Here is a 15633-nt window from a genome sequence, read left to right as displayed (position 1 = left end):
ATAATAAAGGATAAGAAAAAGAAGAAGACATTACATCAACACATCAGACAGCTGAGATGATGAAGCTGCAGTTCTTGAAAGCTTTGGCAGATGTTAACTGAGGTAATCAAAAAATAAAAGCAATAGGGAGAGGCTAACATCACTCATATCGAAAACCATCACCAAGGCAGCCAAGCGATTGAATATTGGCAGAGAAGTGATAGAAAATTCATCATGAAGATGTGCCATCCAAACAGAAACATCAGCTGTGTAGTACTTTGTGTTGATAGTCCACCTGTTGATACAATCCATAATTGCACATACTTTGAAAGTTCAAAATACTTTTCATAGATAACAATATACAGCAGACCAAAAGAAAAGTACAAAATAGTTGGTTGCAAATGCAGTACAACCCTTAAACAACATACCCATGGACAAGCACTTCAGTTGATGAATCAGAAGCATCTACAAAATCAAAGGAGAGTAGTCCTGCAATCAACATAGGAGTTTATTCATCAGATGTACTGTGAACATTGAACCCTGAACCTGAGGCTTTAAAGCATAAGCAATGTCCTTATCATACAAAATTAAGGTGACTAAAGAACATCCATTAAATTTGGATTCTACCCGAATTTGAAATAGAGAAGAATAAGCAGATAAGCTCGGAGCATCAATTTACAATTTTGTTCTCTTGACTCTTACCCTATCAAACTACTTTTACCATTATATGCAATGACACTAGATGACAGTAAGATCGAAACAAAGCAATCAGATCAATAGAATGTTTATTGCAAGAAATGTAATAACAACAATATACATAGAAGAATTAACTAAAGAGGAAGTTTATTTTAATAAGCTTCAGTCTTTATTTATACTGTGTTTGGAATTTCAAAGGGGCGGGGATGAAGGGGTTTTTAGAGGAATGGAAATGGGACGGAAAGGAAAGTGAAGGGCAGGAATGTTGAGGTTACCACTTCTTGTTTGGATGCTAATAACATTTACTCTCACATCCTGTGTGAAACCCTCCAATTTGGGAGTTTTATAGTTTGAGAGTTCTAAAGGGAATATGAAATGAAGAACCCTCCAATTCCCTTCCCCTCATAAAAATAAAACTTCTAAACAAAGGTATTGAAAATCCTTTCATCGCAGTTGGCTTGTGGAATGAAATAAGATAGGAATGGAGTCAAATGAAAGATCTAAATAGAAAATACGCACAAACCAATTCGAGTTAGAAACCCAATTTCATTTCATTCTTCTGCACCAAATGTAGTTCCACAAAGAGTGTCTCAGTGATGAAACTTAGCGACTGGTGTGGGACTAGATTATAAATCCAAAACCCCGAACATAGACGTGAATAAATCTCGCAAACAAAATTGTCCAGAATAAATTTCAACGAAGTAAATTTATAACAACACCGGGAGAAGAAAAAGGAATTGAGAAAGATAAAAGACTGACCGAATTCAAAATTATCAATTCAACAGATGGATGAATTGGATCATAACTGAGAGAGAGAGAGAGAGAGAGAGAGAGAGAGAGAGAGAGAGAGAGAGAGTTATACGGGAGAGGAGGGTGCGTTTGCCGACATTGGGAGATCCAATCAGGAAGATTCCAGGCCTGCTCTCAAGCGAAGTGCCTCCCGCTGGCTCGCTCATTTTTCAGAAACCTAGAATTGATGTACTACTCTAGTCAGATTGGTATTCGAATTTGATGTGGAGAGATATGATACAGCTGCTTCGTCGGAACAACAACCTCCGCTCCGTCGCCTGCTTTCCCCGAGAGAGAGCGCGCGCTTCCTTTGCCCTGCGTTCACCTGCTTTCTGCAACTGCCTCGACTCAATGCGCCAGAAAGTTGAGCAGTAAGGCTTACTATCTATATTTCTCCAAATATTCTTTTCATTACTCACAATTCACTTAAAATATCTTTATAGTTATGTTAAATTTATTTTTATAATTATTTTAAAAAACCTTATAACAATCCACAACTATCTCAAAACATTTTTATATTATTTAATTTTTTATTATTTTTAATAATTATGAAATATATTTAAAACTTAAAAAAATTATTACTATATATATATATATATATATATATATATATATATATAGATCAAAAAATTTATATTTTCACATTTAACTAGTGAAAAAATGCATGTTCATCATCACACACATGAACGTCATGTAACATACAAAAAAATGAAATAGAAAAATTAGCATATTGCATAATTATTAAAAAGATATGAATATAAAATAAATAAATCAATACACAAAATTCTTCCAATACAAAAAGTAAAATTGGCATCTAAATACAAAAATAAATTAACTAAATTATATGTATACTTAACTATATTGATAAAAAGATATGTTTTATTAATGTTTGTTTAGGATCACACCAATTTTATTCTAAATTTGTACATGTACCCAATGAAAATTTATTAATTAATATTAATATATAATATAAATGTATAGGGAAATGAATTATTTTTCTTTTTCTTGGCATGTGTGATAAGAATTTAATTGGAATTATATTACTTTTATCTTATTTAAAAACTTAATTACCTTTTATATTTATTTGAAATTAAATTACTTATATTTTCTCCTAACTTGGATGTAAATTAGATTTAATTTAAAAGTATGAGTTTCAATTTTTCTTTTGTTTTCTCTTAAGTTGAATGTGGATTAGATGAAGCTAATGATCATTAATTTTGCTTAGGAAAAAAATATGTCATTTTAAGATAAAATTAACACAATGTTTGGGAGTATGAATTTCGGATATTGGATTTAAATTTAGGTAGATGTTGACAAATTTCAATACAATTTTATATTACGTCTTATCCAAACCCAATACAACTCTAAATTCAAGACCTATACAAAACATAGGGTAAGGGTATTCTTTTGCAAAAAATTTTTGATATGTAATATCAATGTAAATTACACTATAAATGCATCATATATCTAAAATTTTAAAGTAAGTAAATTATTTTTCAGAAAAAGTTAATTGTAGTCATAATAAATTCTCATTTAATTACTTAAAAAGTTACCCAAAAAATTAAGTTCTTTAGTTAAAATTTCGAAATAATTTTAACATATCTAGAGAGCAATGTTTTAAATTATAGAAATAATTTTGATATAATTTTCCCAAACACCGCCATCTTTTGGATAGAATAAATTAATAAGTTTTCATCTTACATTATTTGCATGATGAAGTCCTAATATTTGTTTGCAGGCACATTGGATTGGAGGAGTTAAGGATAATTGGTAAATTAGACGCATTACAAGTCTCTTCCTCTTGAAACAAAAGCAAAAATAAATTAAAATGAAGGAGCTTACGAATGAATAATGAATTTGTATGAATTTAAAAGAATACTAAATTAAATTCTAACGTTGTTAGAAAAAATATTGCGATCAAAGTAGACTTCAACATTGTAAATTCCTTCATAATATTAGAGCTTTCCTAAAAGAGGTTTGCTTGCCCGACTTCTTAATAGGGTTACTATCATTTATCTTCGTTGCCAATATTGTTTGCTACTCTTCGTTTTTGCTCTTTGAAGGGATTTATTTGAAGAGGCATCCTAGTGTGAAAGTACATGTCATTCAGTTATTTATTTTTAAAATTTTTAAGTAATAGAAGTAAATATTTAAACTGTGAAAGTATATGTCATCCTAGTGTAAAAAGTATTGCCGTTTAAATTAGTTGTCCAGTTCTTCCACACCTAAGGTTACTGATGGAAATGATTGAACATGATGTAAATGGTGAGAATCAGAAGGTGAGAACAATATTGCACTATCTTTGATTGCTTTTTTGAACTGTGTTGTGATTTGTGGAACTTAGAGCTTTGTGTTCGCCTTGGAAGCCATCGTGGAAGGGTATCGAGTCATGAGAAGGCTCGTTTGTATGATCTTTTGAAGGCAATAGGTTTATCACTATTTTGATGGATGCAATATATGCTAGCTACTACACCATGGGAGTGAAGTTTATTCTTGTTCATGAGTTCTTCATGAAGAAATGAAGGAAATTGTTTTGGAAGTGGTTAAGCACTATGTGAACACTTAGGGGGTTTTAAAAAAATTTATGGGCCAAAAGGATGAGTATGGATTGCAGAAAAACTTTAAGGATGAGGGTGAGTTACATAGATATATAAATGGTCATGAAAACAATGGAGAAGGTGTTTTGCAATTTTGAGGGTATCTGATATAAATGCTCACTCGAAGAGCTTCTTATTGATTGTATCTTATTATTAAGTGTAAAAACTATATTTATATCTTTATTATTACGATTACAAGTTATTAGTTTGAACTTTCAATTTGAATTTGTATGAACTTAAAAGTTCGAGACAAAAAGTTACTCATGATTAGCTACTAACAAGATGTAACTCCACAAACAAAAGGAGATGCACCATTCATAGGCAAAACAAATCCATTCATCTGAAGTTCCTATTGAAAAAAGGTGCATAATTAATTACCAAAACTGATCTAAATACAAAACAGCTCCATGTACGCTAGCTTTTGAGCAGCTAGCACATCAAAAGAATAAATTAAAAGAGAGCAATAAGCAAATTAATGAAAATAATAATCAAAAAAGGACTTAAATGACCCAATGGAGTAAACTAATCCTCTCCATGTATAGTCTAATTCTTTGGATTGAAGAATTTTACCAGATGATGATGGATGGTACCTACCATGCACCCTTCCACCATATTCCAATCACTTAATCCATCTTTGGGAGCCTATCCTTGTGAATATTACATTCCTCGGGGCAATCAAAATGTAGCAGCCAACCAAAGAGGCCCATATTAGGCCAGCCAGTCACTCTTGGGCAGCAGCAGCAGCAGCAGCACCATCATCATCTGCTTGCTTTGCACCCAGAGCAAAGAACTCGGTAATGACTTCGAGTGGCATGCCCTTCGTCTCCGGTACCTTCAAGAAAACGAAAACCCACGAGATAGTGCACACAACAGCATAGATCCCAAACACACCAGCCAGGCCAATGGAGTTGAGCATGACAGGCAGCGTGTAAGTGACAATTATGTCCCCAGTCCAGAAGGTGAGAGCGCATATGGCAATGCAGAGGCCTCGGACGCGGGTGGGGAATATCTCTGCGCATAAGATGTTAGGGATGGGTCCAAAGCCCATCACAAAACAGCAGAAGTACAACACCACGCTCGTCGTGGAAATTACTGCGTGGACCACGGAGCTCATGTCAATGATGCTACTTAGCACTAATATGATGAGTGACAGAATTAGGATTGGCAGTGTGGTCAGCAGTAGAAACCTGCAACAAGAAATAAGTCATACATATAGTTAAGAATCAATAAGCTAGGCACACTCACTAGCTAGCTAGTAAAGAAGAAAAATCTCAATCCCAACAGTTCTAGCTGATTCACCTTCTGCCAGCTACATCCATCAACCTCATTGCAAAACCTATGGAAGGAAGCATTAACAATGTGGTGATAGCACTTATGAGGAAAGATGCAGAGGTTGACCCAAGGCCCAAGTTTGATAGCAGCACTCCCACACCTGCTTGCTCAAGAATCTGAGGAGTGTAGTACAGTACTCCATTGATGCCAGAAAACTGCATGCACAGATGGATGGAATATTGACCTGTTAAAAACCGCACCATTGTGCAAAATCTCGATAGCAAAATACAGATATCAGCCTAATTAACAACTAAATTATCCACTTCGATGCATAGTTACTTTGTAATCCCCTCCCAATGTTGTAAAATTCAATATTCCAAGAGGCATTAATGCATATCTAGCATTTCCTTAAGTTCAAAACAAACTCAGAAGTAAAGTGAAGATAAATAGAAATTAGGCCTAGCTAGCCTTGTAAGCAAAGATGAGAATAACTGCAAGAAGGGAACTGCATGCGTTTTCACCTGCTGAAGTATTTGAATTCCAACCCCAACGATCAATGCACGCTTAACTCCGGGCTCAAAAAGATCAACCCAACTTGGCCCTTTGGTGATGTTCTCAGAGGGGTGAATCATCGGCTGCCCCGTAGGGCGCTCATGCCTCATAAGATCCTTGGAACAAATTGCAGACTGGCTCACCAGAGCAGCAGCCTGAATAAATTCCCCTCCCTCAGGGACATCACCACTAGGAAGCGAAACGAGCGATCCACGCTTAGATCCTGGGCCACATTCCTGGTGAAGATAGATCCTTTTAAAGACTCCTTCCTTCTTTCCATCTTCAGATGTTTTCTCAGACCGCTTCCAAGCCAGCTGCCAACCCCCACCAATGCCCATACTAGTAACAGATTCACCACCATTACCCAAGTCTTTTTCCAAGCTTGTAGTCTGTCGCGAGAGCAATGGGCTGCGCAAATTGTCATCGGAATCAGCCCCATTGGCATCAGATGAATAGTCTTCACCATCTTTCCGGGGGCTCTCCTCATCCCATTGCTCATTTTTAACATGTTGGTCAGCCACACTGAACATGCTGCCAAAGTTTGGAAACAGCATGCTTCGCATGCTGCTCCCCCCCTCGGGTAGCTTCTCGTGGAGACTCCCAAAGAGAGTGACAAGAGGATCCATGAGAGGCATGCTGGTCTGATTCGCAAGGCTTCCATAGCGGGACATCGGACCAAGGGTACTACCCTGCCCAGCAACAGGTCTGGCAATCCAAGAGAGGCGCTCTTGCGGTCCATATAGCTTGATCTGGTCCTTTTCCATGCCTAGTTCCTGGTTGTCACTGAGCTCATTGGCTGGCGCTATGATGTACTCTTCTACAGCTGTATCACGCCCAACTCCTAGACCTTCAACTAGCAAAGCCATCTCTCCTGCATATTTATCAAAATTAAGACAATGGAAAAAGGAATCAATTAAGTTTACATGTCGATATGTGTAATATATGCATTCCAACAGGCAACAGGAGAAATGTGTATTTGGAAAACTAAAACAAATTACCTGTGACATCTTCCCTGCCGCAAAGTCTCTGTAAAACTTTTTTGGCCTCTAGCATCCGGCCTTTGCTGACGAGCCAGCGGGGGGATTCGGGCAAGAAGAAGACGGTGAGCGCAAAATAGAGGAGAGAAGGAATGGAGAGAACCCCAAGCATCAACCTCCAGCTGGGAGAAACCATTAGGGACATCCCAAACACCATGCAGTAGGAGAGGAACATTCCGCCGGAGCCAGTGAACTGGGGGAGGGTGTTGAGCTGACCTCTAATCTCGGGAGGGGCAGTCTCCGATATGTAGACAGGGACGAGAGTGACGGACAGCCCAATCCCAAATCCATCCAACAGCCTGGCCAGCAGCAGGACGTACACATTGGGCGCCCAAAGCATGACCAGTCCACTGAAGAAGTACAACACTGAAGAGATGATCAGCATGGGACGTCGCCCCAGCCCGTCCGATAAGGATCCCGAGAATGTTGTGATCACGGTAGCGCCGATTAGGGACATCGCTACGATTAGCCCCTCTATGGTTGGATCGCTCTGCAGATTGAATTCCTTCTTGATGTACAGAACAGCCCCTGCATACATTCATACACACACACACACACACACACTATGAAAAATCAGCCTCAGCTTAACAGCAACAGCAGAGCCTCAGCTTAACAACAGCAGCAGCAACAGAATTATATCTGGTGCAGCAACAGTTTAACAGCAAAAATAACCAAACTGATTCTTCATCCGTATGGCAGCAACAGCAAACTGTTTTTTTTTAGTTAGTTAATTAGTTTTCTTTATTTCTTCACCAGATTCAGCTTCATTCGTTAAGCTGAATATATATATATACATTCTTTTGTATTGTTATTTTTAATTCAATTGAATGAAATCAGTTTTCTTCATCAAGATTCATTTCTTATATAATATCAGAGCATCTTGTTCTCCATTACTCTCTTCTTCGAGTTCTTTTTCTTCAATTACTGTGTTCTACAAGCTTCTTCAATGGTGGAAACAGCAGCTAATACTTCCAACACAGAGGCCTCATCTTCTTTGCAAGATTCTTATAATATTGGTGATCCTCTGTTCTTGCATCCTAGCGAAAATCCTGGAGCAATTCCTACTTCTCAACCATTGATTGGGGGAGAAAACTATCCTGCCTGGGCAAGATCAGTAAGGAAATCTCTAATTGCCAAAAACAAGTTAGGATTTATTGATGGATATTTAACCATTTCTTCACCATTGGTGAATTCTCCAAATGCTAGTCAAGCATGGATGCGTGCTGATAATATTGTAGGCACATGGATCATTAATTCTGTTCCACCAAAGCTTCAAGGTAGTATTATCTATAGAGATACTACTTTAGAAATCTGGACTGATCTTCGATACACTTTCAGTCAAGGAAATGGGACCAAGATCTTCAATATTCAGAAGCAAATTGCTAAGATTCATCAGGGAGAGCTGTCACTCACTGAATATTTCACTCAGCTCAAGATTTTGTGGGATCAATTGCAGAATTTGAATCCATTTCCTCAATGTACTTGTGGTCAGTGTGTGTGTGGGATTAATCAAAACTTACAGAATCTTCAAGCTAAGGAGTCCACTATGAAATTTCTCATGGGAGTGAATGATATTTTCTCTCAAGTAAGAACTCAAATTTTATTAATGGATCCTTTGCCTTCTGTCAATAAGGTGCATTCTTTGTTTATTCAAGAAGAAATGCAAAGGTCTGTGCATAATGTTGTTAGAGTTGAATCCACTTCTCTGGCAACCAAGAATTCCGGAACCAATTTTAAAGGCAAAGAAAGGCTCTTATGCACTCACTGTGGAAAGTTAGGTCATACCATCGACAAGTGCTATAAGTTGCATGGTTTTCCACCAGGTTTCAAGTTCAAGAACAATAAATATGCCACTGCTCATCAAGTTTCATCTAATATTGACTTCATTCAAAGGAATAATTCTGTTGGATTTACTGATTCTGCTTTATCACAATCTGTTTCTCAAGCTCCAGCTTTCACTCATGATCAATATCAACAACTTTTGACACTAATTGGTTCTTGTTCTACTTCACAATTGTCTAAAAATCCAGAACTCCATGCTGCTAACGCTGTGACTGGTCCATCAAATGTTGTTGCAGGTAATTGCAAGCATTCTGTTTTTTCTGCTAAAGCTGTTAACAGAAAAGCATATGATCTTCATACATGGGTTATTGATATTGGTGCAAGTGATCATATAGTGTGTTCCATTCAGTTATTAACTTCTTATACTGAGGTCTCACATACTACGGTGAAGATGCCTACTGGAGAAGCAGCTATTGTTACACATATTGGCAACATTCAACTTTCTTCCCACATAATTCTTCACAATGTTCTTTGTGTACCTTCTTTTGATTTTAATCTTTTATCAGTTAGTGCATTAACCAAATCTCAACCCATATGTTTTGTTTTTCTGTCACAATTCTGTTTTCTACAAGACCTTACATGTTGGAACACGATTGGAATGGGCAAAATGCATGATGGTTTGTACTTATTACAAGCTTCGAGTCTTTCCCAAGCCACTGCATTTTTTTCTAAGCAGAATCTTAAGGCTTTCTCTGCTGCTTGTTCTTCTTCTCTTTCTTCGAATGTATTTTCACTTTGGCATTCAAGACTTGGACATCCTTCTGACGTAAAAAATCATTCTTTGAGCAGTGTTTTACCTTTTCTTAAGAACTGTTGTAATAAAACTTGTACTGTGTGTCCTTTGGCAAAACAAAAGAGAATTCATTTTCCTTTCAATAACAATAAATGTGCTTATCCTTTTGATCTTGATCATATGAATGTTTGGGGTCCTTTTTCTGTTTCAACTTCTAATGGTCACAGATATTTTCTTACTATTGTTGATGATGCTTCTAGAGCAACTTGGGTTTTGTTACTCAAAAATAAATCTGAAGTCAGATCACTCATTGAATCTTTCTATAACATGATTCTTACTCAATTTGACACTAAGATCAAATCCATCAGATCAGATAATGCCTTGTGAAATTGTGTGGATTCTTTATTTGCTAAAGGATTTGCAGATTAGACATGATAGAGAAGCAATATTGTTTTGTGATAGTCAATCAGCCTTGCATATGGGATCCAATCCAGTTTTTCATGAAAGGACCAAACATATAGAGGTTGATTGTCACATTGTAAGGGACAAGGTCTTGGCTAAAGTAATTAAACTGAATCATGTGAGAACTCATTGTCAATTGGCATATTTATTAACCAAGGCATTGGGTTACAAACAGTTTTCAGAATTGTTATCCAAGATGGGACTGATTAACATTTGTTCTTCATCAATCTATCTTGAGGGAGAGTATGAAAAATCAGCCTCAGCTTAACAGCAACAGCAGAGCCTCAGCTTAACAACAGCAGCAGCAACAGAATTATATCTGGTGCAGCAACAGTTTAACAGCAAAAATAACCAAACTGATTCTTCATCCGTATAGCAGCAACAGCAAACTGTTTTTTTTTAGTTAGTTAATTAGTTTTCTTTATTTCTTCACCAGATTTAGCTTCATTCGTTAAGCTGAATGTATATATATACATTCTTTTGTATTGTTATTTTTAATTCAATTGAATGAAATCAGTTTTCTTCATCAAGATTCATTTCTTATACACACACACACACATATATATATATATATATGCATTGCACGTTGCATATTATAATTGTTATGATTAGATCAGAAAAAAAAAATGTCAACGTGATCAGAAGAACATAATTATTATTTTAAAAAGGTTACAACCCACGATCCGTGTTCGTTTAATTGATTAGTTTCGTGTGTAAGTGGGCAGATTCGATACCCGATGGAGGGTGTACACTAGATAAACAATTGAGGAGATTTAATTTTTATTCATACGTGATGATGAAGCAATCCATCGATGCCAAAATAGTTATCCCTGTTAAAACTGACTAAAGATATTATCTTTTGGGTCGGGAGGGATTTGTCATTCTGGAAATAAGAGATGGATTAAATGAGGGTGATTGGTGATGATGAAATAAATTAAGAAGTACCAGCAATGGTGGCATTGTCCCATCCTTGCAACATGTTCCCAATCGCAGCGGCAACAGCAACTAGCACAGCTCCCCTCATCTTTGTAATTTCCGCAAATGATCCAATTAATGGTATTGCAGCAGGTCGAATTAATGTCGAATGCGGATATGTATGATGATTCCGGCCAATTAGCCCCACCTAGCAAGATCTGACTTCAGAGGGATCAATATATATATGATCAATTAGCTGTGTTTCTCTTCCATTGCATTTCATATATATATATATATCAAATATTCAGTGGTAGGACCTGCATATGGATCCCAATGTGAAGAATATCAATCAATAAATATTAATATTGAAACTCATCAAGGGCCAAGGGGGAGATCTCAATCACAGGGGAAGCTAAATCAACATCATGCGCTGCCACCAACAGGGTTTGATTCATCATCAGCATCATAAAAACCAAAAAAAAAACAAAACAAAACAGATAGAACAGGGAGAACGGAACGCGCAACTATCATTCATTTACTCATATATATATATATATATATATAAAAACTAATTGCACCTAGTCGCAGCAGCTACGTGTGTGGGTATGTAAGCATGTATGAGGAACACATAATTAGCAAAGTTTAAAAAAAGAAATCACCATCATCGAAGGGAAGGAAGAAGATGGATATAATGGTATACGCACCTCTTTTCTTTTTCTTTTCTTTTTTTTTTTTTTTTTGAATTACCTACCGGATATCCACTGTCTGTTTTACGACCCACGTAACTAATCATGCGTCCTTTGAAATTGACCCCACAATTACAAAGGGAAGATAAATTTAGGAGTATAGGGGCGGAAACGAACCGAACACCTGATTTTGTGAAAGGCACTCCCGTAACCCGCACTACCACCTGAACCACACCATGGGGTTATACGCACCTCTTTTCTTTGTTTGAGAGAGAGAGAGAGAGGGGCGTTAAGAAGAAAAAGAAGAGCTCCTTATTTGGAGGGAGAGAGGGAGGTGGGGGAGAAGAAAGAGGAAGAGGCAGAGGAGGATCCTGTCCCTGTTCCTGTGCTGTGCGTGCGTCCAAAATTTTAGGAAAAACAAAATAAAATAATTTTTTTATAAAAAAATAAGATCGAAGATGACCATTAATAAATCATTAATTAATTAATAAGAAATCTGTCTTTTTGGCAGTCCCGACTCATGGTGGCGTGTCTTAAGCATCGATTTGCCAACTCACAATAAATTTTCAAATAAATAAATAAATAAAAATTGCATTTTTTATTCAATATAATAATAATAATAATAATAATAAATGCACGCATAAGCTTCCTTTTTAAAAAATTTTAAAAAAACTACTTCGTCTATAGAAATTGTTGACAATAAAAAACTGATTTTTTAATTATTTAAATAACTTTTTTATATGTTTTTAATTGAATGAGGATTAAGATTACGTTTAGTTTGTATAAATATTTTTTAACTGTACTTTTTTTTTTTTTCAAAGAAGGGCGGCACCTTCATTTATTTATTAATAAACCCTCACTTTTGACAGAGAAATACTATGGTTACAAGACAATTAATGGGAGGAACAAAAGACAAAGTAATAAAGGTCTCCCAAAAAACAACACCAACAACTAGGCAAAATAGGATTACAAATCCAAGCAAAACAAAACAAAACAATGACCTACAAAACAAATCTTAAGCAACAAAACAAACAAAAGGTAAAGAACATAAAGCATAAATCAAAACCAAGAGGAAATCAACTAAATATACCTCATATAAGTCGTACCCATCTTCTCTAGTTTATACAACTCATTGATAACTCTAGGGAGTTGACTATTATTTGTAAACAAATTATTCATCCTCATAGCACCTTGACGAGTCAAGGCATCTACCACTTTGTTCCCTTCTCTATACCAATGTTTTATCGAAAAGTCTACTCCCTCCAATAAACCGATTAGCTGCTCCCAAAAATCCCACAAATACCACAAGGATCACCTACTGAATCTTATCCAATTTACAATAATAATCGAATCACATTCAATATCAATACTAGTATGGCCCAAATGTTTGCAAATCTTCATTCCCTTCAACACAGCTCTCAATTCAGTTTCATTATTTGAATAAGAACCAAAATATTTGAAAAACCAAAAACAAAAGAACCTATATGATCTTTAAGGATGCCACCACCACCCGCCGACCCTAGGCTCCCCAAGCTGCTCCCATCCAAATTCAGTTTCAACCTACCTTGGCCCGGTTTTAGTCATCTCACACATTGCATAGTTTTAACTCTTTTATTCACAATTCGCACTTCCAAATTCTGCAATATCCGAAAATCAGTATCCTTTAACTGAGTCATTCCTGTAATATTCTTACTCAAAACCCCCACCCAATACTTAATGTACAGCCACACATATGTAGTACTCTCCAATTTCCCCTCTATTCGAGCCGCACATCTCCTTCTCCACAGCCTCCAAACTACTAAACAATGAATCAAACCCATCAAAGATCCCATTGTTGGGAGAGATATCAATAAACAATCACAGCGGAATAATTCTTCTCCCAATATGCAAGCAAATATAGTGTATCTCTACTTTTATACATGCTGGAAATAATAAGAGAAATAATCAATCACACCAAACCACAAGAACACAAGCAGTTTTTTACGTGGAAAACTTCCCCGATGTGAGTAAGAAAAACCACGGGACCTAGTCCAGTTAAAATCTCCACTATCAATCAAATAATGGGTACACAAACTCTTCCCTAATCGTAATTAGAGGATTCAAAAATCTCTCATCAAGATATCTACAATCTTGGCAAATACAAAGAGAATTTGAGAGAATATACCAAATTCGAGGTTACTGTTCACGGGCAAAAAGCTCAACTCTCAAGCTCCAAATCCGATCTCCACCGTTCAGATTGTAGCTCCTTGAGTCATGAATCTCTCCTCCAAATTTCAACTCGATCGGACCACAAACGAAACGGGATCGGAGTCTTGATAAAATCTGGGCAACATAAGAAAAAACCATGTTTTTCTCTCTTTCTTTTGAGAAGTGACGGCTCCTCTCTTCTCCCCTCTCTTTTTTACAACTTCCTTTAAGTTTTTCACACTAAAAGGGCTGGTCTTTGGTCTTTTAATAAGGCCCACTTGGGCTTTCCTCCACATGGAAAGAAGTAACCCAACAAATCTCCCCTTTTCCGACTATGTGGAGGGAATCGCCATCCCGACGATTGAACAACAAACTTCAAGCTTCTCCCTTGGTAGTGTCTTTGTCAACATATCAGAACCATTATCATCAGTGTGAACCTTCTCAAGTTCCAATAACTTATCGTTGAACGCATCTCTGATCCAATGGTATCGTATATCAATGTGCTTCGATCTTACATGGAAACTGGAATTCTTAGCAAGATGAATAGCACTCTGGCTATCACAAAACAGCACATATCTCTGCTGCTCGAAACCAAGTTCTCTCAAGAACTTCTTTACCCATAACAACTCTTTAGTCGCTTCCGTTGCTGCAATGAACTCTGCCTCTGTCGTAGAAAGAGCAATGCACTTCTGAAGTCTCGATTGCCAAGCTATAGCCCCACTTGCAAAAGTTATCAAATAGCCCGAAGTAGACTTACGAGTGTCCACATCCCCAGCCATATCTGCATCTGTGTAGTCAACTAACAATGATTGTCTATTTCCCAAACCAAGTCTTAAACTAGAAGTGCCTCGAAGATACCTCATGATCCACTTCACTGCATTCCAGTGCTCTCTTCCTGGATTTGACAAGAATCGGCTAACTACACCAACTGCATAGGCTTTATCTGATCATGTGCAAACCATTGCATACATCAAACTTCTTACTGCTGAGGAGTAAGGAACTCTTTTCATGTCTTCCTTTTCCTTATCTTTAGAAGGACATTCCTTTGTACTTAGTTTGAAGTGGGTAGCAAAAGGAGAGCTAACCACTTTAGCTTTGTCCATATTGAACCTCTGAAGCACTTTTTCAATGTACTCCTCCTGTGACAAATACAATATCTTGGCACTCCTGTCACGACTGATTCTTACGCCAAGAATTTTCTTTGTTGGCCCCAAGTCCTTCATAGCAAATGACTTATTCAATTGCTTCTTCAACTGGTCAATCCTTGAAGCATACCTGCCAACAATTAGCATGTCATCCACATAAAGCATTAAGAAAATAAAATCGTCATCAGAGAATTTTTGAACAAATACACAGTGATCTGAAGTTGTCTTCTTGTAGCCTGGCTCTCCCATAATAGACTCAAACTTCTTATACCACTGTCTTGATGTTTGTTTCAAACCATATAGGCTTTTCTTCAGCTTGCACACATAATCCTCTTTCCCTTTCACTCTGAAACCCTCTGGCTGCTTCATATAAATCTCTTCCTCCAAATCACCATGAAGGAAGGCAGTTTTCACATCCATCTGCTCAACTTCCAAATTAAGACTAGCTGCTAAGCCGAGTACTATACGGATCGATGACATCTTTACAATTGGAGAGAAGATCTCATCAAAATCAATACCTTTTCTCTGACCGAACCCTTTTACAACCAATCTAGCTTTGTACCGTGGTCGTGAAGAGAACTTATTTGGCTTCTTCTTGTAAATCCACTTGTTCTCCAAAGCTCTTTTTCCTTTAGGCAGCTTCACTAACTCAAAGGTTTGGTTATCATACAATGATTGCATCTCATCTTACATGGCCTCAACCCACTCTGTCTTGTGTTCATCTTCCATGGCTTCGACAAA

The 15633-nt window shown here is 36.9% G+C and overlaps 2 protein-coding genes across 11 annotated transcripts in view; both read right to left on the bottom strand.

Moving 5' to 3' along the window:
- The window catches only part of LOC131150357 (uncharacterized), a 30523-nt gene extending 28642 nt beyond the window's left edge, over positions 1 to 1881 (bottom strand). The window contains exons 1-4 of one of the 2 annotated variants that reach the window (XM_058101049.1): positions 1729 to 1858; positions 1538 to 1642; positions 408 to 468; positions 139 to 274 (exon numbers count right to left, since the gene is read on the bottom strand). In XM_058101049.1, coding sequence (XP_057957032.1) covers positions 139 to 274; positions 408 to 468; positions 1538 to 1631 — 291 coding nt within the window. In that variant the 5' untranslated portion in view covers positions 1632 to 1642; positions 1729 to 1858. Of the gene's footprint in view, positions 1 to 138; positions 275 to 407; positions 469 to 1537 lie in introns of both variants that reach the window. The other variant, XM_058101040.1, reaches the window with a different exon arrangement.
- Positions 1882 to 4413: 2532 nt separating this feature from the next.
- On the bottom strand, positions 4414 to 11878 carry LOC131150319 (monosaccharide-sensing protein 2-like). 9 transcript variants are annotated; one of them, XM_058101009.1, is made up of 7 exons: positions 11453 to 11537; positions 11192 to 11304; positions 10905 to 11092; positions 6884 to 7450; positions 5855 to 6756; positions 5361 to 5548; positions 4414 to 5248 (listed from the first exon to the last, which is right to left on the bottom strand). In XM_058101009.1, the coding sequence occupies exons 3-7, from the start codon at positions 10981 to 10983 to the stop codon at positions 4783 to 4785; spliced, it is 2202 nt and encodes a 733-aa protein (XP_057956992.1). In that variant the 5' UTR covers positions 10984 to 11092; positions 11192 to 11304; positions 11453 to 11537; the 3' UTR covers positions 4414 to 4782. The 9 variants fall into 9 exon arrangements, with proteins under 9 accessions (XP_057956992.1, XP_057956983.1, XP_057956973.1 ...); XM_058101000.1 differs by lacking the exons at positions 11192 to 11304; positions 11453 to 11537 and adding an exon at positions 11738 to 11878; XM_058100990.1 differs by lacking the exons at positions 11192 to 11304; positions 11453 to 11537 and adding an exon at positions 11745 to 11874 and having other exon boundaries at positions 10905 to 11191.
- Positions 11879 to 15633: the final 3755 nt, after the last annotated feature.

Source organism: Malania oleifera, chromosome 1, assembly GCF_029873635.1.
Source record: "Malania oleifera isolate guangnan ecotype guangnan chromosome 1, ASM2987363v1, whole genome shotgun sequence".
NCBI classification, from domain to species: Eukaryota; Viridiplantae; Streptophyta; class Magnoliopsida; order Santalales; family Ximeniaceae; genus Malania; species Malania oleifera.
This window is presented reverse-complemented; position numbering and strand designations above follow the sequence as displayed.